We start from the raw sequence: 27,238 nt of genomic DNA on the forward strand, positions 1-27,238 counted from the left end.
TCGAAGTTCTCCTAGTCCACAAGTCTAGCTGCAAACCCGGTGGGCGTTCCAGAAGGTGTGATCTGCAAGTTCCCTGTATATTTATAAACTCTAATTTCTTACCTTTTTAGTAACTTTTTAGAAGAGCATTTTATTCCATATTTTAAATTATTTCTATCAGGTGTTAAGATACCTATTTTAAGAAGAGCCTTGGATATTTAATTTTAATTATCTGTTGTAGGAATATAATGATCTAAAGTTTAAATGTTTTTGTAAGTTTAGAATGAGCTAGTATTTTTATTTCGTAAATGGCTCTTTTAGTGTGAATTAATTGAATGTTATGCATATGAAATTTAAAAGTGCTTTTTATCGAAAAGTTTTATCTTGAGTATAACCATTTGGAAATTTAAAAGTGTATAAATTGGAAATTTTAGTGCACATGAAGGCATCTGGAAATGATTGAAGTTGTGTTTGTTGAAAATTTATAGTTATAATAAAATTTAATTTTAATCGTTAAATGTTTCATGTAATTTATTAGTTATTTGTCTATTTTTGAACCTGGGTAACTGTTACCAAAATTGAATTAAAAGATCACAGCCTTGCCAAAGTTTGAAGGGTAACGGTACACTTGACGTGAACGCTTAAGGCCTGGTTTCTTAGGACAGGACGCCGTCAGCAGGAAATCAGCGCTAACCTTTGATTGGTTCATTTGTGAGTTTGATAGTATACGTCATCGAACGCTCATCTTGAACTACAATTGCCGTCCAACTCAACTGCAGTTGGATTACAACGTGACGTTAACCACAGACGCAATGGCGAACAGCACCCAACAGCACATTGAAATCAGCCAAAATTTTGGTTTTGACATTAAACATAGCTTCTTCATTAAACATAGCACTCTTCATTTAGCTCAGCTATAATGTGTTTTTTCTTGGACAAAGTCCTTATTTGCTCTCTAAAACACTGGTCGACAATAACAAAATCAATATAAATATTTGTTTACGTTATTAACGCATGTGCAATGAGAGATAATGTCCGCGTTGGACCAACTGCTCACGCTGAGCTAATAAAAAAGTATTTTTTGGGCGTCAACTCTACGTCAACTTTCCGCTGACGCCCAGATAAAGCGCTAGTTCTAAGAAACCAGGCCTTGAGTTAACAAACCAGTATTTTGTTGGCGTCAGCGGGACGTTGACGTCACGCTGACGCCCAGATAAGGCGCTTGTCCTAAGAAACCAGACCTTTAAGCTCGCTCCCCACGTCGACGTCGGAAACTTCGCCATTGAGCTTGAGCTTTAGCAGAAGTTGAGATAAACAATACGATGAAAAAAAAATTTCGTTGCTTAGGTACAAATAGACTCTTTTTCTTATTGACATACAAATTTTTACATATAAAATCTGTCACAATTTAAAATAAATAAAAGCAGCAACGAATCCATAAGTAAGTTTTACATATTGAATAATTTTTTTTAACACCATCAAGATAAATATTCTAATTCTTCCCCCCACTTACAGGGCCCGACTTAGCCTAATTGGGGCCCGGGGCAAAAACTTATTTGGGGGCCACTTCTGCTTCACTACTTCAGTAATGAAGAACCGGACTTTATGGAGGTATTAAAATTTTTCACCTCTTTATATATATATATATATANTTAATACGAAAATCAAATATATATATATATATATATATATATATATACAAAATTGACTAATACCTAAAAACTAGCAATAAAGTGTCCCCCTTTAATGGTCTGAAGAAATATCATTCTGACCATTTTATTGATTTTCTGACAATTCTATGCCCATCACGCCGAATGCAGATTTCTGATTGTTAACTTTGTCATCTAGCTGCGAAAGATTCATATCCTTGCTGACATTAGGGCGGAATTCAGCTAAATTTTCTCACTTACGATGGCTCACCTAAGCCAATCAGAAGCCTGCATTTTTGAAAACGTATCACATTTTGCGATACGTAAAAATACAGGATTTTGATTGGCCAAATTTTTCCATCTTCATTGCAAAAATTTAGCTGAATTCCGCCCCTAGAAAGCCAAGCCATGGATTTACGAAATATAGATTAATGAAGAAGCAAACATAAAACTGACAGATTTTTTACTGTACTGATATTTCGTTTAAAAAAAAGTTTATTAAGGAAGGAAACGTAAAATTAACTTTCTATTCGATTTGGGGGCACCCTCTGATGTGGGGGCCCGGGGCGATTGCCCCGTATGCCCTTGCCTTAGTCAGGCTCTGGCCATTACACTAACGAATAACACAAAATTTTCATTTCCTTTGAGCAAATATTGAAATTCAATATTAGGTTAAATGAGCTGCTCGTAGTATTTTTCTACCATTACATGTTCATCGCATTCCTTTGCAGTATCGTAGGACACATTTTTTTTTTTAAATACAATTCAGATCGATTGCTCTGGAATAGAAATTCTTATGCAGCAATCATCCATTCCATAGAATCAGGAAAGTGGGATGGTTAAAAAAAATATTTTTAATCTTGTAACAAAAACTGGAAAAATCATAAATCTTATCAAAATGATAATTAAATCATCAAATAAAATAATCAAAAATAAACAAATCAATATTTTTAAAGTTCAAAATTGTCGCAATGAGATTTTTAATTGAGTTTGGTTTAGCTTTAATTGCTTAATGGTAGCTGAGATGCTTAAATATCAATTAATAAACATAAAAAATTGAATGTAATGAAAAGTAAAGTTTAGTTTTATTTTCAATTTTACCGGTTATTTTATTTAATAAACAGAAAAAGCTTCATTAAGATATTATCAATACATTAGCTATATCATGATATAAAAATGCTAAAATTATTTCAATCAATTTAATTTTACATTTTTAACCTCCCCAACCAATCTATTTAATAGGATGTAGAACAATGGGATAACAAAAATGTTTCGCAGTTTAACGTACTATTTTATTAGTAAAAAAAAAACATCCGTAAACGATTCATATACGAATAAACACAAATGATAACACTTCCTCTTACAGTAACACGCGAAACAATAGATTAGTATTAGTTTATTATTTACTTTAAGAAATGTAGCTTATTTCTTAGTTTACAATAAAACACAACATCCGCAAATGATTTAAAGCAAATAAAAATAGATTAGTTTTAGTTTATTTACTTTTAAAAAAATGCAACCTCTTTTTCAGTTTATTATAAAAAAGCAACATCCGCAAACGGTATAAATACAAGTAAAAATGGATTAGTATTAGTTTATTTACTTTAAAAAATTTAACTTATTTTTCATTCTATAACAAAAAGCATCTATCGCAAACAAATTAGATGCAATTAAAAACAAATGATAAAATTTTCTTCAACAGAAATACATGAAACAATAGATTAATATTTAAAAAACATTTACTTCCGGAAAATAAAAATAACTGAGAAATAGTTGTGAGTTGCTTAATGCTAGCTGAGATACTTAAATATCAATTAACATAAAAAATTATATACAGGTGTAAGGTATAGTTTGTTTTTTTTAATTTCACCGGTTATTTTACTTAATAAACAGAATAAGCATCACTAAAATATTTCCAGTACATTAGCTATATCATAAAATAAAAATGTTAAATTTATTTCAATCAATTTAATTTTACATTTTTAACTTCCCAAAACAATCTATTTGATAGGATGTAGAACAATGGGATAACAATAATGTTTACACAGTTTAACATACTATTTTATTATTAAAAAAAAAAAAACATCCGTATAAACGATTCAAATACGAGTAAGCCTAAATGATAACACTTCCTCTAACAGTAACACGCGAAACAATCTGTTACTATTAGTTTATTATTTACCTTAAAAATGTAGTTTATTTCTTAGTTTATAATTAAACACAACATCCGCAAATGATTTAAATACAAGTAAAAATAGATTAGTATTACTTTATTTACTTTAAAAAATTTAACGTATTTCCCATTCTATAATCAAAAACATCAATCGCAAACTATGTAAATGCAAGTAAAAACAAATGAAAAAATTTTCTGTTACATGAAACAATAGATTAGTATTTAAAAGGAATTTACTTCAGGAAAAGAAAAAGAAACATCTGTTCCTTTTCCTCCTAGAAAATATTCTTATCAATAAATTTTTACAATACCTTACGTCTCTAAAAAGAAAGAAAAAGAAAATATGTGAACAGACACTGTTCTTAAATATTTAACATAAAATGCGGTTTTCGCTCACAACTGTTTTTGGCCAATTAAAATGTTGAAAATATTGTGAAGTTGTTAGTCAAACAGCAAAAATGTCTTAATAAAAAATAAGCAAATAAATAAAATGGAATGAAGTTGGTATGGAGTTTGAAGTTATCTGTAATATTTGTCAGCATATCATTTAACTTCAAGTAATAATATGATTTAAATACAAGTAAAAATAGATTAGTATTAATTAATTTATTTTAAAAAAAATGTAACCCCTTTTTCAGTTTATAATAAAAAAGCAATATCCGCAAACGATATTATTACAAGTAAAAATGGATTAGTATTAGCTTAATTATTTTTAAAATTTAACTTACTTTCCATTCTATAATAAAAATCATGAATTGCAAACGATTTAAATACAAGTAAAAACAAATGATAAAATTTTCTCTTACATGAAACAATAGATTAGTATTACTTCAGGAAAAGAAAAAGAAACATCTGTTCCCTTTTCCTCCTAGAAAATATTCTTATCAATAAATTTTTACAATACCTTACGTTTCTAAAAAGAAAGAAAAAAAAATATGCGAACAGATACTGTTCTTAAATATTTAACATAAAATGCGTTTTTCGCTCACAACTGTTTTTGGCCAATTAAAACGTTGAAAATATTGTGAAGTTGTTAGTCAAACAGCAAAAATGTCTTAATAAAAAATAATCAAATAAATAAAATGGAATGGAGTTGGTATGAAGTTTGAAGTTATCTGTAATATTTGTCAGCATATGATTTAACTTCAAGTAATAATATGATTTAAATACAAGTAAAAATAGATTAGTATTAATTAATTTATTTTAAAAAAAATGTAACCCCTTTTTCAGTTTATAATAAAAAAGCAATATCCGCAAACGATATTATTACAAGTAAAAATGGATTAGTATTAGCTTAATTATTTTTAAAATTTAACTTACTTTCCATTCTATAATAAAAATCATGAATTGCAAACGATTTAAATGCAGGGTCATTCCATGTCAAATCATACAGGATTTTACAAAAATGGCACCCACCGTCTCAGATTTTGATGAAAATTTGTACACTTATAGAATTTTTTGGGCTGATTTCAAAAATATCAATTATATTTAAATCGGTTAAGGGGTTTAAAAGTTATAAGCATTTGTATTTTTGCCAAAATGGCACATTTGCCGCCATTTTGATTCATACATCAAAGGCTATTAATGATTGTAACTCACCTTATATTTGTGATAGAGCAATAATTTTTTTTTTTTTTTGTTCAGAATAAAGTAATCCGTCATATAAACACTTTTTTTTTGCAAATAAGTATCTTACTTATTTAGTAAATGGGTCTGTTTTGCAGTTTTTTGAACAACGGAGTTGAGTAACTTCAGGAGATTATTTCTGGCAACTCGCCCCCTTCAATTTCAAAAATATTTTATTCAAAGATAGTTGAAAGTGCAAACTAACATGTGATATAAAAATTTCGATGGGCCGTTCACTCACTTTTTAAAAAAAAAAAATTTTTCTTATGAATCATTATGCGCTAAAAGTACTCGTAGTTTGATGATTTATAGTCCTTAATTATAACTAGAGTATAATAAAATGATATAAAAAAAATGTGAATGGTAGAAAAATATGTAAAATAAAGTAATCATTTATTAAATTTTTTTTTCTTGTTTCTTTGAGCCCTCAAAAAAGAAAAGAAAGACAAAATTTTAGAATGAACAAAATTTCACCTTTTTTGCAAATAAATTTATCCAGAATCATATAGTTTTGGTAAATGAGAGGGATCAGAATCTAAAAAAAATATAAATAAAAGTTTCTCTGAAAGAGTAGAGGGCAGTGCCAAATAATAAAAAGCAGCCATTAAATTTTTTTTTTAATTGAACTAACTTTGATCTTTATGGAAGGAGAAAATCATTGTACACTTTAATTTAATTCAAACATTTTGTCTGATTCTAAAATGTAATTAAATGTAAGACCAAATTATGAATATTTGAAGTTAATTTTATCCTTTTATTTGTCACAATGATTGTTATGGTAATGAGATACCCCTACAAAATTTCATTTGAAACACTGATAAAGTTAAACTATTTATTATAATTATATTGAAATGAAATGATTTTATATCACTAACTATAAGATAATTTGCATGCTCTTATTTCATCACTAATACCTGCAGGCCCTTTTTATTCTCAAAAACTTTTATTATAATTATATACATCCAATTTTTAAAAAAAAAACTTCTGAATAGAAAAAAAAAATACTGAAAACTATTGACACATTCCATCTCTACCTTCCCAAAAAAGAAATTTGACTAATCAGAATGTATCATCTGCCAGAACATTTCTGTTTGCTCCAATCAGAATTGAGTGTCATGTAAAATTTATTTTCTTTCCAATCAGTAAAATTGTATTTCTTCCATTTATTTAGAACAGAACAGAAATAAATAAGTTTTCAAAAGTTTTAAATGTATCAATTTGATACTTAAAAAAGAGTTTTATTATGAAAACCCAAGTATTATATAGTATTGGATTAACTTTGAAAGATTTTAAGTGCAGTTTAAACTCATAGAAGATTTTAGAACTTTCTTCAGAGAATATATAACTTATTTCATTTAGGAGCAATTTAGATTTTAAGGAAAGTTCAACTATATGCCTCATACATAAGGAGTATCTCCTTTATCAGTATGAAATATATAGGGTGACCAGGGATAATTCACAATCACTCTGTTTCTGGGGTAAATAATGATCACCTAAGTTTTATTTAAAAAAAAAATTTTTTTTTTTAAATTTGAGACATGGACAAGAATGCTTGTACATTTTACTAAAGTATAACTACATTTACTTAATTATAGTTTTTTGTTTAATCTAACAAAATAAGTATCTTTTAAACTGCTTTCTGTATTTTCCATTTTAAAGATGGGTTTCAAAATGTGCACATTTCTGCAAAGATCCCCTCCTTCTCTTAATAATAAATATTTTGAGTTACTTTCTTTTTCTTTGATATAAAAATAGTGTAAGTTTTTGTTTAATTGTTTCACATCTACTGTAAGCATTATAATTAATTATAGGAAACTATATCAAATGTTGCCCCCCATGGGGTAATTATTGATCACTGGGGTAATTCCTAATCATTGTCATTTCTTTTTATAAATAGTATTAAAAATAGCTAATTGTCTTTTCTTAAATGGCAGTTCATATTTATTAAGTGGAACAACCATTAAAATATATTTTAACTGTAATCACAAAATTTGTTTATTAACTGTATACAAGACAAATGTGTTCTGATTTGTCCCATTTCTGGTTTGCCTTACCTTGCTTCTATCTTAATTTTATGTGTGTACATTGTTAGAATAATTTTTAAGTTTATAAATTTGCCTAATATAAATATGGTGAGAAATTATAACACTAAAAAAGATACTAAGCTTCTAGAAAGCAAAATTAGTGAATTTCTTTTAATGATTGAAAATGAAATTTCAGTGTGAGAGCTACTGTCAGAGCTGTTGACATACCTTACTTAACTTTACACTCTCACTTAATGAAGTTAAAAAATCCAGCAAAAGTAACTTATGTGGGAACTCTTTCTTATAATCCAACAGAACATGAGAATGAGTTGGCTGTTTGCCTAAAATGTATCGCACGATGCAAAGATTTTTGGAAAATTTAAAGTGTTAATCTTTATTCTTTGCTTTTAAAGAAATCGTTTTATTAGCTGCTTAAACATCTCTTTGGTTTATTTGTTTGATCTTGATGTCTTATTTGTTAATTACCATTGTATAATTATTTTTAAACAACCCCTTTACTATAAAAACTGGTGATCAGTAATTACCCCAGAAGTGATCAGGAATTACCCCAGAAATGATCAAGAGAAGGGGTAATTTCTGATCACTAAGAATTTAAAATCTTTTAAATTCTAATTAGATTTTCCAACAAAAGAAGGTAGCATAGGACTCATCTCATATAGTCTCAAACTTCCAGTAAATATTGAAATTCTATCTTGAATAGTTTTTTCACAAAGTAGATGTTTGCATTTTTTGATCAGGAATTATCCAAGGTCACCCTATATAAGAAAATGAAAAAAAATTGTGACTTATTTAATTCTCCTTCCAATAAGACCAAGAAAGTCTCCCTTCATGTCATAAGTGTAGATCAGGCTAAAACATACAGAGCTAAATTGCAAATTTCAGCAATTCCTGGCCAGAAATTGTGTTTGTCTTGCTCAGTCTCAAATTTTTTCCTTTCTTCTTTTCTTTTTTGAGGGGGGAGGGCTCAAAGAAAGAAGAAAAAAATAATTTAATAAATGATTACTTTATTTTACATATTTTTCTACCATTCACATTTTTTTATATCATTTTATTATACTCTAGTTATAATTAAGGACTATAAATCATCAAACTACGAGTACTTTTAACGCATAATGATTCATAAGAAAAAAATATTTTTTTTAAAAAGTGAGTGAACGGCCCATCAAAATTTTTATATCAGATGTTAGTTTGCACTTTCAACTATCTTTGAATAAAATATTTTTGAAATTGAAGGGGGCGAGTTGCCAGAAATAATCTCCTGAAGTTACTCAACTCCGCTGATCAAAAAACTGCAAAACAGACCCATTTACTAAAAAAGTAAGATACTTATTTGCAAAAAAAAGTGTTTATATGACAGATTACTTTATTCTGAACAAAATAAAAAAAAAATTATTGCTCTATGACAAATATAAGGTGAGTAACAATCATTAATAGCCTTTGATGTATGAATCAAAATGGCGGCAAATGAGCCATTTTGGCAAAAGTATAAATTCTTATAACTTTTAAACCCATTAACCGATTTAAATATAATTGATATTTTTGAAATCAGCACAAAAAACTCTATAAGTGTACAAATTTTCATCAAAATCTGAGACGGTGGGTGCCATGGCTGGATGAACTGACATGGAATGACCCTGCAAGTAAAAACAAATGATAATATTTTCTCTTACATGAAACAATAGATTAGTATTTAAAAAAAGAATTTACTTCAGGAAAAGAAAAATAGCTGTGAGAAAACAAATGGAAGAAAATTTTCTTTTTAAGTTAACTGCCAGAAACGACAGTTCACAGACCTACTAAAATCTTTCAATCAATTCACATAGTTTCAGAGATTAAGAAATATCTGTTCCTTTTCCTTCTAGAAAATATTCTCATCAAAAAAGAAAGGAAAAAAAATGTGAACAGATACAGTTAATATTTAACATAAAATGCGTTTTTAGCTCATAATTGTTTTTGGTCCGTTAAAATGTTGAAAATATTGTGAAACAGCCAAACGGCAAAAATGTCTGTCTTAGTTAAAAACTAGGCAAATAAATAAAATGGGATGGAGTTGCTATTTTTATAATGTAATATCTAATCGTTAAATTTTTTTAAAATTAAGCTTTTTAAGTAAATATTTTTATTACATACTTAACGTTATAAGATTATAAAGGTTGTTCATAAATTCCCGCAAAAAGTAATTTAATTCTTAATATTCTTTTAATGATTTATTAAGTACATAGTAAAGAGTCAGTACTTTTAGGAAAATGTCAATTAAGAAAGAAAGCTCTCTATGAGTTCATTAGCAAGAAGAGTAAACGGGGTGTTCTGTAAAGAATGCCCTCAATATGAATATTTTAGAATCCTTGAAAACAAAAAAAATACACATTGCGTGGGAGCAAATTAATATTTAATCGAAGCGTAAAATAAAAACGCTATTAAAATCTGACCAATCGTATTAAGGGAGTGTTATAATAAACATCAAAATAGGTTTAATTGGAGAACTATTGTCTTTCCTGACTTACTGTTTATTACTTCTGCGTTTGATGGAATCAGAATATCAGTGCTTGTATTAGCACAATAGATAAAATATTTCATTATAGAAGTTTTAAAACATTGCATCTGTAAAAGGACGAAAAACAATCTATTAATCCCCAAAGCTCGTTTTAAATTTCCGAGGAATCAATATTTTAGCACATCCCATTAGTACAATAAAAAAAAAATATTCTATCATTGAAGTTATAAGACTTGATATCTATAAAAGAACAATAAATTTATCTATCAATCCCAACAAATCTATATGAAACAATCTATCGTAAATAAATCGATCTCCACAAATCTATTAATGTACGTTCTATGGAACGCATTGTATCACATCTTTTTTCAGCACATAGTACTAGCATAATAATGATAATATTCTATGATTGAAGTTATAAAACTTAATATCTATGAAAGTAAGAAAAATTTATCTTGTCAATCCCAACAAATCTATATGAAACAATCTATCGTAAATAAATCGATCTCCACAAATCTATTAATGTACGTTATATGGAACGCATTGCATCACATCTTTTTTCAGCACATCGTATTAGCATAGCAATGATAATATTCTATGATTGAAGTTATAAAACTTGATATCTATAAAAGTACAATAAATTTATCTATCAATCCCAACAAATCTATATGAAACAATCTATCGTTAATAAATCGATGTCATCAATCTCATCTTATTTCAGCACATCGTATTAGCAAAATAATGATAATATTCTATGATTGAAGTTATAAAACTTAATATCTATAAAAGGACAAAAAATTGATCCAACAATTCCCATAATAAAGACACATCTCAAAGGTCAAAATAAGGATAAATTTTTGATCCCCCCCCCTCAATCAATTCATTCCGAGACATGGAAGAGATAGCTTTAACTTAGAAATCTCGTTATACTTCGTGACCGTAACTGAATCGATAACATCCAAAGCACTTAATCAAAATTTCTCTTTGTTTTATCGATGTTTCATTGTAACTGACATCAGTTTTATGCTATTTTATATCTATAAATTCAATAGTTGAACTTATTTATGATATAAACAAAAAAATCGGAAAACACGAAAACTAAAGTTTTGAAAACGAAACTGTAACTCTTACACGATAAAAAAGCTATAAGAAAAATAATTCTTTTTATAAACATACTCGTAAAAACGAGAGTTTTTTTTCTCACTTTTTGTTGAAAATTTCAAGTGGTAAGGTAGTAAATTTTATGCTTTGCCATTCTATTTTCAATTTAATAAATATAATTTAAAGAGGATTTTGACCACCACAATTTCAACAAACAAATTCGAGACCACATAATCGAGCAGTAAGTTTTTAAATGCAAACAAATTAAGCTTAATTTAATTGTTGCTTTATTATTACTTTAAATATTATGAGCAGCAAGGATTTCTGAAATGACATCTATGTATAATGGATTAACTAAAAATGAGGAATTTGTAAAGTTTGAAAACATTTCTGAAAGGGGGGGGGGAGGAATAGGGGTTTGTTTTTAAGATGTCCTCATTATAAGGTATAGCACAAAATAGGAATCTTCAATCTCAACAAAAAATAAGCGCTTCTAAATACAAAGCATTTCCGTTGTGGGCCAGGGGGCCATGGAAGTTCAGGCTCTACAATTTCGAGATAACTGCGTTGTTGCGGCAATGTGGTCAGAATTGAGCACAAGCCGCCTTTACTTCTCAGAAAAGCTAGAAACCATCGATCTGAAGCTGAGTGGGTTTTAGGCGTCGCTACTAGAATCGAAATCCAGTCTTCCCACATTGACAGTTCATATTTTATTTACATTTTTAGAAAGGAAAAAAAGTGTAAATATAACATTTTATTAAAACCTGTATATTAATTAATAAACCTTTGGCAAAAATATTTAAGATCGTCTGCAGCTTCAAATAAATTTATAGTTAAATACACTTCGAATTTGAGAAAAATGCTAAAAGTAAACTTAAAAACAATTTCGAACCAATTTTCAATGAAATTTACTAAAGATCTTCATTAAAAACTATATTTAACTTGTTTTTACTAATCTTAGCAAGTATAAATAAAATTCAAACGTTTATCCAGCCAAAAATAATATGCCTTTTTTTAAGTATTTCAAATACTATATTAATTCTTTCTTTATTTGTAATTACTTTCTGTTCTTGTAAACATTAAAAAAAATCACCGCTATAAGCAAAATGCGCTGAAAATAAGTAAAACACATTGAATGTATGAAAAAAAAAACTGAATTAGGTAAGTAAAATGCACTGAATATACGTAAAAAAACTGAATTAGAAGATAAATTTGGTAAAAAACCAAAAAAAGCAGAAAATAAAAATCCAAAAATGCACTGTGTGAAATTTTAAATAATTGAAAAAATACCTGAAATTTGAGCAAGAAAAAAGTGCATATAGGAATTGTATATCTATAGAATTAATAGTATCAACGTTTTACTAAAAAAATATAGGTGCATGATTTAAAAAAAAAATTGTGTAAATATAAATCGCGATGAGTTATTTTTGAATTGCGTGATTACGATTCTCGATGTCAGATTTAAAAAATCCGTGATTATAAATCGCGAAGTGTAACTTAAAATCACATGAATGCAGATCAAGATGCATAATTTTAAATCACGTGAATACTAATCACGATGCGTGATTTTAAATCACGTGAATACTGAAAGTTGATGTGATATTTTAAATCGTGTGAATGTAGTTTAAAATCGCATTTACAAAGATAAGAAAAAGAGTAAAAAAAACTTTCTTTTTTTTAGGGGATCCGAAAAAGCGGAACTTTTTTTGAAAAGGTGGAATAACCAATGGTGGACGTGAAAAGATAATCTCTGTCACATGGAAATAGCATTAATAACAAATTTTGAGGCGTCAAATTCAAATATGACACACATTTATTATCAGATTAAGTGCACTTTTTTTTAAAACAAAATGCATAAAAAGAATGCAGATATTGTGGGAAGGGTGACAGCATCAATTTCCAAAAATTAGAAAAAAGATTATACGAGTGATTTCCTATCTATGAGGAGAGGGGATTTTTTAGTTCTAAGGGGAGATGAGAAGCAAAAACTGAATACTCAGTCGAATTCTAAAGAAAGCATTAGAAAACAAAAGCTGGGAAAAAAGTAGCTGCAAAAAAAAAAAAAAAAAAAAAAAAAAAAAAAAAAAAAAANTGGGCGACAGAGCGAGACTCAGTCAAAAAAAAAAAAAAAAAAAATTAAATTAGTCGAAAAATAACTTTCGAATTGTACATTTAATCTGATCCATCCGCAAAAGTTTTCCTTTTACTCTACACCAAAAAAACACGCACTTTTTTTTTTTCGTTTTAACAAAATGCATAAAAAGAATGCAGATATTGTGAGAAGGGTGGCAGCATTAATTTTCAAAAATTAGAAAAAAGATTAAACGAGTGATTTCCTATCTATGAGGAGAGGGGATTTTTTAGTTCTAAGGGGAGATGAGAAGCAAAAACCGAACACTCAGTCGAATTCTAAAGAAAGCATTAGAAAACAATAGCTGGGGTAAGAGTAGCTTTAAAAAAATAAATAAATAAATAAATAAAAATAATTCAATTAGTCGAAAAATAACTTTCTAATTGTACATTTAATCTGATCCAAGGATTAGCAATATCAGTGGCATGCATTTATTACATTGTTAGATCAGGATATATTTTAGGATAAACTTTCTAATTACAAGAATTATGTTTTATTTTACTTAATTATTACGTACAGTGCCTGCCGCCAATTGTAATCACGTCCGTCCTAAAAACACTTGATTTTATAAAGCAATTGACTCTATAAACCGGAATATATGCGCCATTTTCAAATTGGAGGGGCATGAGTCGTGATGGCTCAGCGGAAGGAGCGTTCGCTTTCCAATGAGGTGAACCGGGTTCGAATCCCAGCGATGGCTGGTCGATACGAATTCCGTATCCGGCTTGCACCGACCACAGCGAGGACGTAAAATATCTTCAGCGGTAGACGCATACCTGGCAACTTTCACTTTTTCCGAGAATGGATTTTCAGAGTGGTAGTAAAACAATAAACGAAAAGCAATCTCACTCAAAAATATATTTATATTTTGATCCCGTTGAAATTCGCTTGCGCAAGGATCATTATACTTTCATGTATTTATTGTAATTATATATATGTAGTGGTGGTCAAACTCATTTATAATTATCATTATAATTCAAAAAGTTAATTGGAATAACCGGAGTACTGCTACCACTTTAAATATGAAAATAAAATCTTCCGGAAAATCCGGAAGAGTTGGCAGGTGTGTAAACGATTCATGGGTTAGAGCCCCCTTGCCGTCAGGATAACTGTGGGAGATTTTCGTGGTTTTCCTCGCTATGTAACGCAAATGCGAGTTAGTTCCATCAAAAAGTCCTTCACGAAAGCACATTTCTCCCACTACTTGATCCAGGAGTTCCCTTGTCTTCTGAACTGAGTTCAAAATTACAAGGCTAAGGAGTTGAAGATTAGTAGTCGTAAACCCAAGAATTGGGTTGGCTGTTCAACAACGGTTATAAAATTAAAGAAAAAAAATAAAAATAAATTGGGGGGGGGGGGGCATTGCGAAAGAATTTTCTAAAAGAAAAATATTCAAAAAACTGCTTGAAAAAAATTTCAGCTGTCATTGGAATGTTTCTTGACCATAAAATTTGAAACAGCGGTGCACTTTTCGATGCGAACCATAAAATTTAAAAAAAAAAAAATTAATTTATGTTCCCCTCTGTTACCAATGTTCACCCGTGTTAAAATAAAACAAACCTGAAACAGTATACAACTTACATTCTAGTCAAATTTACATTTTAAACCACTAAAATTGTTTTTTTTTTTTTTATTTAATCTAAAGAGAAATAAAGCTTAAATGGTTTAAGAGAGAAAAACGGTCACAAACGGGAGGACCGACAGTAGAAGTATATTTTAAATGTTCTTACATTACAAATTTCTGAATATTATGAGTACAAATATTGATACCAACTTTAAAAATTAATATTTAATTAAAAACTAAATTAAAAGTCAATAAATAAAGTTACCCAAATAACAGAGTGGAAAAAAACTGCAAGTCAATTTACTTGGATATGTTCAATTGAAAGGAAATGTTTAGATAAATCTGAAAAAACGTAATTTGATTTTAGCATTAAAAAATCAAATGAACATTTATACAATAAGGCTAGTAACAGAAGGAAAAATGAATAAAACATGTCAAAGCTTTATTTTTTAGAATACAGCAAATATAATGACATTTTTTAAAATGGCTGCCTTATACGAAGATAAACTTTTCAGAGAACCAGAAATAGTTTAATATTATAATTAATGACGCATAGTTGGAAAAAAAAATCCTAAAACTCTAAAATGTAAAATTTTTACTTAAAAATAATTCTAAAACTGTATATTTAATGAGCCATGCTGTATATTTCTCATAACACAATTTTTAGAATTAGATAAATTAAAATTATTTTCAATGAGCAGTTAAAATTTAGTTGCAATTATGAGAGACAAAGAAATCTGAGACATAGCAATTTGGCTGTATCTGTCTTATTAACCCCTTGCTTACGGTATACCAGTTGTATCATCACATGTGGTTCATAAGTTGTACCAACCATAAGCAAAGGGTTAAAAAGGTATTACACAGGCATTATTTTTAAAGTATTAATATCAATCTATCAGCATTTACTAAAATCATATAGTAAATTAATTTAAATGCTTTAAAATGTTATCTGGAATTTTATTTCAGTAATTAAAATTACTTAAAATCATTGAATATTAAAAGTACATATTGAATGAAAATGACCCATACAGGAGACCTTAGGGAGAAAAATGTTTCTAACATGATCATGTAGATTCTACATGATTAGAAAGTTTATAAAAGTTTTATAACTCTCAATATTTAACTTCCTTTGCCTTTAAATTCATTTTTGAAAGTTTTTCTATGATTGATTGAATGAATGATTCATTGAATGAATGATTCATTGAATGAGTGATAATCTTGGATAATGATATTCATCATCTCTTAACTTTTCTTACTTCATGAACAGTTTTTATTTAGATCCTTTTAACAATCCCCAGTTTCACCTTTTTTATGTATTTATTATTTATTTATTTGCTTCTTTTTTTAAATTTTCTGTTACCCTTTAAATTTTTCTAAGAGAGCTTTTCATTTCTTTATACATATGCCATGTAAAAAATTTGTTTTACGAAACCGGAATAGTGATTTTAATAAAGGATGGTTTTAACATGTTTTGCTGTTGTAATGATTCCGTTCTTGCTTTGATTAGATATTCCGGAATTTGATGATTCCTCTTATGTTTTAATTAGAAATTCCAGATTTTGATGATTCCGTTCCAGCTTTGATTAGAAATTCCTGGATTAGATGCATCCGTTCTTGCTTTGATTTTTTTATATTTACTTTTAAAAAGCGCTGAATTTATTAGCCCGTTATTTTATTATATTTTTTACCCACGTATTGAATTTAAATAAGTATGAAACTTAATAGGTATATTAAAAATGTTTTTTGCCCACAAATTATTTTATATACATTTAATGGAAAATTATAATTTAAAAGTTTCATAACATTCTTATCCAAGCTAGTTTTATTTCTTATTTTTAATCTATTTTGAAATATAATAATTAACATGCATATCCCTTTTATTATTTCTTAGTAAGAAATTTTTATTATGAAATAAGACTAAAGAAAATCACACCTTAAATAATGTATTTTTAATTATATTATAACAAAAATATACTTAAATTTTTAATATAAAAAAATATGTTTATTTAAATCAGTGTTTTCTTTAATGGAAGAATAAAAAGAATATGCATGTAATAGAATAATTTACTTGCATATTTCTTTCATTATTTCTTGGTAAAAGACCGTCAATATCACTGAAATCAGGGTGTGATTAATAGTAAATGTTAAAGACCATCTTTTTTTTTCTTTGTCTACTGATAATAGTCAAAACTAAATTAGAAAAGGGTCGGAATGAGTTAAGTGTTTTTTCTGAAAGGGTTGTCTGTTATGTAAAAGCTATATCCCAGAGTTTAAATAACATAAATTTAACTAAATAAAATTCAGAAATTTTATTTTTGCCTAGTTCTTATCTAATAAAGAATTAAATGAATCACTATAATGATTTTATTTGCTTATTAGCTTTTTAAAATAAATTTTATGTTTAATATATCTTCTAACATTAACACTGTGTGCTGTTATAGATTTAGTGATAAAACTAATAAAAAAAAAAAACCAATTAAACCCCACCTGAGTTGAGCTTTTTTTTTTAAATTTTTTTTTACAAAAAACCCGGGAATTTTTCAGCCTCGATCTGCAGATGCTGTTATAATCTGCTGGAGGGTCCAAATGCTACTAAAACTTAAGGAACTTCGAAGTAACCTAATATTAGCGGTTGCTAACAGAGAGCAAATAAGCATTTAAAATAATATATTTCGATTTTTTTTTTCAAGGGTAAATTCAGTTTTTACCTACTTTTTTAATAAAATTCGATAATATTCAAGAAATCATTTAAATAAAATGACAATGGAAAAAAAACAAAATTTTAAAAATATATGATTATAACAATACAATGAATAAACTTAGAAAAGGATATGCATTTATAAAATTATTTCTCTTTGAACATTTTTCAATTCAAATTTTTTTGATAACGATTCTCAAGATTTAAAGCAGTTCTTCTACATTGACATTTCAACAAAAACCATAATTCAGATTCATTGTCAGCATTTGCATACACTAGAAAACAATATACAAACCCAGTTCTATGAATTTCTAATAACATAGCCTAATTTCTAAAACTATTATTAATAACACTAGGAAAATTTATATATATATATACATATAAAATATTCTCTAAATAATTAGTAGTCATTATTTGGTTATTAATACTATATCACAATTGCTATTGAACTTAATTTTATTAAATCATAATTTTATTAATTTTATATGATCATTTAGGGTTCCCCAGGCAAAAAAAATGGGAACTGATGTACTAGACAACTATTCTGACAGTTTGATCCCCTTAAGTGACTGACCTTTTCTTTTTAGGTAAACACAGATCCCAAAACCCAGTGATCACTCTGAATTTTTTTCCTTCTAACTTGGCATTTAAAGTCATTCGATCAGCTTACCTAAATGACACATTATTACTTACATTTGGAGCAGTAAAGACGATTATGGTGTTCCATTAAACTCTACATCCAACTCAACTAGTTAACCAAATTGAATTATTCCATACCATAATTAGCAGTACTAACTTTCAGTGAATAAATGATTTCTTATAGCAAGTATGAATAAATACATTTTAAAGTTTCACAAATAATTCCTAGCAACAGGAACTGGTTTAAACAAAAAATAAAAACCAATGTTGTCCATACTAAACTTCTATAAGTCAAATATACAAATATATCTTTATACTCAATTAAATTTCAACTGAATAGATCTCTTATAAGCACATCAAGTGTAGTCAAGAGTTTAAAATTACAAATAAAAATATAATTTATACTCCAATGAAAAAAACAAAATTACGAATCTTTTAATTTTTCTGCTAAAAATTTTAAAACAGCAGAAAAAAAAAGTTAAGTACAAAAACAGTAATTATGTGATATATAATTTGAAAACACTTCATAATTAAACAACAAGTAAATGTAGCTTAAAGCAACAACCAGCCCTCCCCCTTTTCTAAATGAGGCCCTGTAAACTACCTTAGGCCATTCAAGGCAAAAGATATATGTTCATGTTTAATAAAAGAACTCAAACTACTTTTTTTTTCCTTTTTTTACAATTTCAACCTTTTATCTCAACTCTTCAGAAGGCCATTTGTTAAACTATTTACAAATAAAAGTTTACATTTTCTTAGGAAAATCTAAACGTTTATAAGATGTAAATAAAAAAAGCAACAGTTATGGTGCACATAATATGGATTTTACTACACAGTACCAGCTTTTTCTATCGAGACATAAAAGAAAAAAAAGTAGCACCATCTTAAAATATTTTATCAGTATAAGCTTAAAAACCTTTAAGGTTGAGTGACAGTCTTTATTTCCTTTTCAAAATAAATAAAAGCACAATAAACAATAAAATAATAAGATAAACAAAATTAAGACTGTAAGAATTCAAACTAACAAATAATATAAAAATATAAATAAGAAAGAATTCCAGAAAAATAAAATAATAGAAAAGAATAAAAAAGAATACCGAGAAAATAATTCCAGAACTAAAATAAATTAAAGAAAAAAACCTTTTATCTATAAATCTTGCTTTAATTAAAAGTTTTTCATGATGTTGTTCCCAATCCATAATACACTGACATCTAAAAGAAAGCACAACAGCTTACAAAAAATACAAATTTCCAAATGAAACCATAAGAACAATAACAGCACAATCACTCAAATTAATGAGGAAAATAACAGGTGAGCATAGTATCAAATTTAGAAGGAATGAAATGTGCAACAACAATATTGAGAGTACAACCACCAAAAAGTTGGATCCCAACTAAAGCATCATTTCTCAACTGCCTATCCACTGAGGTTCAAAGGATTAATATTTGTATTAGAATTAATATAGACTCTAATAATAATTAAATAGATTCATTGCAGCAAGTATGATGGGTAACCAGAAGTAAGCTAGTCAAGAAATTATGTACATATTAAGTCCATGCCCAAATCACTAATCTTACCAGCCTCGCTAGAGTCTGTCTATGGAAAGAACTTCCCTTGCCATACTTCTGGAGGCTATGGTTACAAGGTTTATCTATTTTAAGTAAGGGTCAATATTTAAGAATGGCTTTGTCTCAGACGGGCAAGAGAAAGAGATGCTTCTCATATTAGCAGTCTGTTGGTGAGGTCAGTCCTTTTTATAGACAAACTCTGACTTGGAGCTCTATTTCAAATGTTATTGCTACACATCTCAATCCACCTCAAAATCACTGCTGAAGAGAGACATAGATTGTCTGTAAATCAGATGATAGCTTCTTAAACTATTCCTAATAACTTATCTAAACGAATATGCAGACATACTTCCCGCCTATTACTTTTTTAAAAATAGAATAAGGCCAATAAAAAGATCACTGCTAAGATACATTAAGTAACGCATCCCCACAATGGGCAAGGGGGTTCCTGGAGGAAGCTCCACAATTTTGTGACTAACGGCATGATTGTGGCAATGTGGTCAGAACTGCGCCTGTATTTCCCAGACATGCTGGGACCTATCGTCCCGGACGAGACGTCACTGGGGAGCAGAGCCTCGTTCCTCACAATGATAGTTCAGCGTCTTAATCACCGAGTCATTGTGGCTCAAGATATAAGATGCAATGATAAATGCAATTCTCTCTCGATATAATAGCCTTCATAACCTGCTCGTAATATCCATGAAAAATAGAATCTAATCCATTAAATCCATGAATCTCACCATAATCCAAGAAAAATAGAATGACATTTGAAATCTAGCAAAAGCTATATGCAAGCGTAATAGAATAATTTAACAACCTGCATAGCCTCTTTTCAAAACAAAAAGTTGATTTCTTTGCTCAGTAAAAAGATTGCATGTAAGTGATAACAAGCAATGGACAAAAAAAATAATAATTTTACTTTATGCATGTGTTTCTTTCAAAATTAGCTCAAATAGGAAAATGCAGAACTAAATTTTATGCTGCATTTTAATGAAATGAACCATAAAGCGTAATAAATAAATTATAATATAAATAATGCAAGGTTGCAAAAGAGAACATGCTGTGTCAATTATTTAAATGCGCAAGAATTAACCTGAAAATTAAACATGTGAATTTTTTTTAAATTAGTTATAGAAGCAAGAAAGAAAGAAATCTTGTTTAGGGTACCTAAAACTACAATGACTACTTCAAAACTACTATTAAGTCAATGAAACTACAAAAACTACTATTGAGTCAATTAACAGTTTTCGAGATTATAGTTAACACTAAACAAAATCTTTAATAGAAATTTCAAAGAAATAATTCTCGCCCTTTTTCCTAGGTCTATCGGATTCAACAAAATAAACACTTCATAATTATAAAAGAGCGCAAAATAAGTTGAATTTATCTTAGGTATTTAAAGACACTTAAATCTGTCAGCATTGGAATAATTATTTTCAGATTATTAAAACAAGTTTACTCGTTAGATGGGCATATCCATATTTAGAAGATAGGAAGGAAAAAAAATTGCAGTAGTTTTATAATTTTATTTTCCATAACAAAATTTGCTGTATCATGCGGAAACGGTTACAAAATTTGGTAAAAACCAATAAATAGCATGGGAGAAATTACGAAACGAAATCACAAAAGAGGACAAATGCAAATAGTAAAATAGAAGCAAGCTACTACCCACATTTTTTAAATAGATACCATGTATAAAACTCAGGTAGTGACACTTCAAAACGTCGGTGCATGAAATCTATGCACCCAGATACAAATATTGAAATGTTCCAAGAAACATAAAATACAAACTAGCATAAATAATTCCATTTGCAATTGACAGAGAAGTTAACTTTTTTGTTGCAAAATACAATAACATTGAACTGAAAAGTAATGATATAGAAGAGTTAACCTCCATAGATAAACATGGTTAGAAATTTTATACTTAGCCCACATAAGAGAAAACTAATTGGAGTACAATAAGTTAACGGAGGTTGTGCTACATAAAATGTTATTAATACATAGTATTTTAAAATTTCACAACCTAACAACTGAATCCTTAGAACAGAACTAGAAAATGAATATGAGAAAAAAAAACTATTAATTAATTATTATATGGGACAAGAAAATATACAAGGTATAGCGCATTTAAAACAGTTCTAAAACACACACAAGTAAAAAACAAAAGGAAAATAACACAACACAACTGAGAAAAGCTGTTTTTCCTAAATTCGAAAATAGGAAGCCATTTAGAGAAAAAAAGAGAAATTGCTAGAACACTGAAATTTGAAAAAACACATGAGGCAAATTTAATATTGAAACACTAAAGCTTATAAAACTTTCAGAACATATAAATACAATTAAATGGCAAGTTTTACATATTTTTATTTTGCATCATAATAAACTAATAAGACTAAATTTTAGTTTCTAAATGTTAGAAAATGTGAAATAAAACTTATGACCAGATAATATTTGGATATAATACTTAGAACAACCTATTAAAACAATCAGATCAATACTAAATAATAAAAGTTCTAAAATAGTCACAGTAATATTAATAGTTTATATATTATACACCTATAAATTGCATTACAGTAAAAAAAAGCAAATAATTACAAAAAAGAATATTTGCAAATTGATTAAATACCAAAACATTTGAAACTCAACCTAAGCCTTCAGATAGAAATTAAAATTAAATATTATAAAGATTTCTGTTTATACTTAGTTGTGCACTTTCCTTAAGAAAGATAAATGTAGATCTTGAGAAAGAAATGCTCTGAATTATCTTTATAGAATGAATATCGAAATAATTAGAATATAATTTAGAACTGAACCCATGCTACTGTTTCACGAAATAATAGTGCAATATTTGAAATGAAGAAATTATAGACATTAAGAATATTTTTGCAAATAAGATTTGCCCTTTAAATCAATTGATCAAAATTTTTGTTTAAACTGCCATAATACTAATACTAGTCTAAACTATTTCATATCTTGCAGTAGCTATGTTTCAAATGCAAAAATAAATGTGCAGTATTTAAAACGGAGAAATTAAAGATCTTAACAATATTTTTGCAAATAAGATTTGTCCTTTAAATCAATATAGATTAAATGTTTTGCTGGAACTGCCATTATACTAGATCACTAGTTTAAACTAATTCATATCTTGCAATAGCTGTGTTTTAAATGCAAAAACTTACAGAAATCAATATCGTATCAAAAACTAAATAGTATATTTTAGGCATATCAATAATTATTTAAAAACAGTGAAATATAAACTAGTCTGATACACAGAACCTTTTTGAATTAACATTCATAAGAGCAATATTCCCAAATGAATTAAATAATATTACCACATGAAGTGCGGATACTTACATTTTTTCTTTACTTCTTTTTTTAATTTTTGACGATGGGTATGTTTCATATTTTCCAATATGAATCCATTTCCCATTGAGTGGTGGATGTTGTCGCATGCATAGATGCCATGAAGTTGTGAGCAAAGAATATTCAGAAGCATTTACCTGAATATCTCCAGAAGATGTCATCAATACATCTTTTAAAACAAAATAACTTTCATTACATGGAGTCCCAGTAGCACCTTCCTCGCTAGTAAAAGCTAAAAAAGTTTTCGAACGTAGGTCAACACCTTCTAAATGAAAAGTACTAGTTCCTAAAGTTCTATTTGCATGTTTAAGATTATGAGCAATAGTGCGAGCTTTTAATGATTTTGGCGAACGAGTAGACAGTTGTTCTGATTGTTCACTATAAACACAACACACGCTAAACACGAGTAATAAACAAACGAAACTTAACTTCTCCAACTTCCACCATCTATTACGCGCCATGTTCTAATAACAACCATTCGGCAGCAGACAGCTGGTTGAGCATAAACACAACACGATAGCAGCGCTCTCTGGCGGAATATGCCTCATTGGCCATCGACTGTGACGTCATTCCAATAGATTTGCGCACTTGTTCAAAGAATGAGAACTTTTGCAGTGCTGCAATTTTACCTTCACTTAAAAAATAAATTCCGTTGCACAAAAATTTCTATCAAAGGTGATAAGAGCTGAAAATTCAAAAACTCTAGCTTGAAAATCAAATATAAAAAATATTACGTTGATTTTTATAATCTTCACAGAAATTTCTGATAGGAATGAAAAATATTGTATTGATTTTTTACTATATATAGAATTAAGCGCCGTTGCAGATATATCGACAGAGAATTTTTATGTTAATTTACTCAGATCAATACAATCAATTATTATAAATATTAGTCCTAATATTCTTTATTATTGCTTTTTTAATCAAATCAAATTCAAAATATTATTATTTTTAGTTAAATGCAGTCTAACCCCAAAGAGCAAATGCATAATCCAGATAACGCAGGTAAAATGAATCAAAAGGAGATATCGTCCTGAATAATTATTGTCGGATTGGATTTTCAGGAACTAAGTACCATTCTTAATAGTACAAAAATTTGACCTCAAGTATGCTAATTAACTAGAACTAACTGTAAATTTAGTTATGGAAGCAGACGTAAAAGAAAAACGTATTTTTCTGAATAAACATACCTTTTTTCAACGGATTTGAATTAAAGACGCAATCTAGAAAATATAGCATGAGAAATTCTGGACCCTTCAATGTTAATTCCTCTTTATATGTATTACGCTATATTTCGGTAGCCTTAGAAGCAAATTTAAAACTCTTTTCATATAATTATACTGGAAAATTTCATTTATTTAGAAACTATGCAAAAAATAGTTTTAAATAAATTTTTTTATTCTTATTTATTTATTTTTTAAATTTTTTTTATATTTTTTAATATTATTTAATATTTTTTTTTATTTTGTTTAATATTTTTCTATTTAATTTATTGATGGTCGAAAAATTGCGAATTGTAAGGGATACAAATTTTTAGATCGCTTAAAACTATGCAATTTTAAATGAAAAATCTAAAATTTGAAGGAATTCGGTTGAACATCTCTTGAGAAATAAAAATTTAGGAATGCAACTTTTTTTTAAATTCGTTTCATTTGTTTAACTTTATAAATAATAATAATAATGTTTTTTTTATTTATTTAATTTTTTAAATATTTTTTTATTTAGTTTGTTGATGGTTGAAGAATTTTGAATTGTAAAGGATGCAAATTTTTAGATCATTTAAAACTATGCAATTTCAAATGAAAAATCTAAAATTTGAAAGAATTCGGTTGAATAACTCTTGAGAAATAGAAATTTAGGAATGCAACTTCTTTTTAAATTCGTTTCATTTGTTCAACTTTATAAATAATAATAATTTGTGTACCTTAAAATTCAAAATTTAGCTCTAGAGCAGTATTTCGCAAACTATTTGATCCATCTATCTCCTAATAAGTAAAACTACTTTATCTTTGGCTTATAACAACTTAGTCAGTTTTGTTATTAGGGAAAGTGTGTGCGGAAATTTATAAATAGTGTATACAAAAACTTACAATTTAATAAATAAATAATTTATTAAATTTTATGTTTTTTATATAAATAAATAAATTAACTTATAATTTAATAAATTGTATATACAAAAATTTAATTTTAATTTAATTTCAATCAATGATTTAATATTTTTGTGTGTAAATTCAATGTAATGTAATGCAAATTTTGATGTCTACTCAATGTATTTTTTGACTTCTCAATTTTAGATCAAAAATGTACAAGTTTGAATTCATTTCTAAAAAAAATATATGATTCTTAACAAACTTAACGAAATTGCGTATGCAAAAGAGTTGAATTAATTAAAATAAGTTTCTGTAAAACTTATGATTTACAACTTTTATATAAAAAATTACAAAAGTTTTATATAAAGCTGTTTTTATATAAAACGTTTTGTCGACAGTGTATTAAATATTTTCAACCACAGACTTCAAAAATGTATAAGTTTAAATTCATCTCTAAAAAATCATATGCTTCTTAACAAACTTAACAAAATTGCGTATGTAAAAGAGTTGAATTAATTTAAATAAGTTTCTATAAAACTTATGATTTACAACATTTATAAAACGTTTTGTCGGCACTGTATTAAATAATTTCGACCACAGACTTCAAAAATTTACAAATTTAAATTCATTTCTAAAAAATCATATGCTTCTTAAGAAACTTAACAAAATTGCGTATGTAAAAGAGTTGAATTAATTTAAATAAGTTTCTATAAAACTTATGACTTACAACATTTATAAAACGTTTTGTCGGCACTGTATTAAATAATTTCAACCACAGACTTCAAAAATGACAAGTTTAAATTAATTTCTAAAAAATCATATGCTTCTTAAGAAACTTAACAAAATTGCGTATGTAAAAGAGTTGAATTAATTTAAATAAGTTTCTATAAAACTTATGATTTACAACATTTATAAAACGTTTTGTCGGCACTGTATTAAATAATTTCGACCACAGACTTCAAAAATGTACAAGTTTAAATTCATTTAAAAAAAATCATATGCTTCTTAACAAAATTGCTTATGCCAAAGAGTTGAATTAATTTAAATAAGTTTCTGTAAAACTGAAAAAAAATTATTTATGGAACATAAATAAAACTGTGAAGTTCACGATAATTGTTTTATCTTCAGTTAGATAATATTCTTCTTAAAGAAAACAAGCGGAATACCATGCTTATTTTGACAAACTAGATGAGATGCAATAACATTTTGTTGTTAAAACCGCTTCGGTTTTTCTCCGTAAGTAAACGGTAGTTATGAGTTCAAGATAGAAGAATTTATCTAAGATATACAGTTGTCATTTTACTATTTTGTCTGAGTAAGATATTTACAAGAAAAAAAACTATAAACCTCGTTCTTAAGACCTTCAGAATATTTATCTATAATTTTAGTTTCGGGTTATAAATTAAGGGATTAGTAATATTACAGCATAAAAGGGGATTAAATTGGAGTAACAATCGAGAGTCTAGGAAACTAAATTTATGAGTTATTCATTGTCGGGAGGAAAAATACGTTTAAAATTTTATAGTACGTTTAATAATGTTAAAATACGTTTGTTTGTTCATAAAATACGTTTTTCAAATTAGCTTAAATCTAACGTACCTAACTTGTAAAAAATGAATAAACAAAAGGATGATTCTTCAGAAACGACATATTCTAGAGTAGTAAATGTGATTAATGTAGAACAGTGCGCAAAATTAAAAAAATATCATCTAACTGTTGTTCTAATGACTGGATTTTCACGAACTGAGTGCAAATCTTAATGGTTCTAAAATGTAACTTCAAATATGCTAAATAACTCGTGCTAACTTCGCAGAAAGTGCAAACATTCAAGAGTATTAAATATGATTTCTGAAGTAAAATGTGCAAAATGAAAAATATATCATCCTAGTTTTTGTTCTAATGATCGGATTGTTAAGAGAGCTCAGTGCAAATTTTAATAATTCAAAGGGATGACCTCAAATATGCTAAATAATTTGTGTTAATATCTGGCAAGTGTAAGCATTCCAGAGCACTAAATGCGATTTATCAAGCTTAGTGCTCAAAATTAAAAATATGTAACCCTAAATAACTTTTGTTCTAATTAGCGGATTGTCACAAGAACTTAGTGCATAATTTAA

General features: G+C 27.8%; 1 protein-coding gene across 3 annotated transcripts in view; it reads right to left on the reverse strand.

Annotated features, from left to right (window-relative positions):
* Positions 1 to 23,546, reverse strand: part of LOC107439819 (unextended protein) — a 100,896-nt gene extending 77,350 nt beyond the window's left edge. Inside the window, exons 1-2 of one of the 3 annotated variants that reach the window (XM_071188284.1) lie at positions 23,023 to 23,523; positions 19,240 to 19,311 (exon numbers count right to left, since the gene is read on the reverse strand). In XM_071188284.1, the coding sequence (XP_071044385.1) occupies positions 19,240 to 19,311; positions 23,023 to 23,492 (542 nt within the window). In that variant the 5' untranslated portion in view covers positions 23,493 to 23,523. Of the gene's footprint in view, positions 1 to 19,239; positions 19,312 to 23,022 lie in introns of all 3 variants that reach the window. The other 2 variants (XM_016052532.3, XM_016052533.3) reach the window with 2 other exon arrangements.
* Positions 23,547 to 27,238: the final 3,692 nt, after the last annotated feature.

Source organism: Parasteatoda tepidariorum, chromosome X2 (genome assembly GCF_043381705.1).
Source record: "Parasteatoda tepidariorum isolate YZ-2023 chromosome X2, CAS_Ptep_4.0, whole genome shotgun sequence".
NCBI lineage: Eukaryota > Metazoa > Arthropoda > Arachnida > Araneae > Theridiidae > Parasteatoda > Parasteatoda tepidariorum.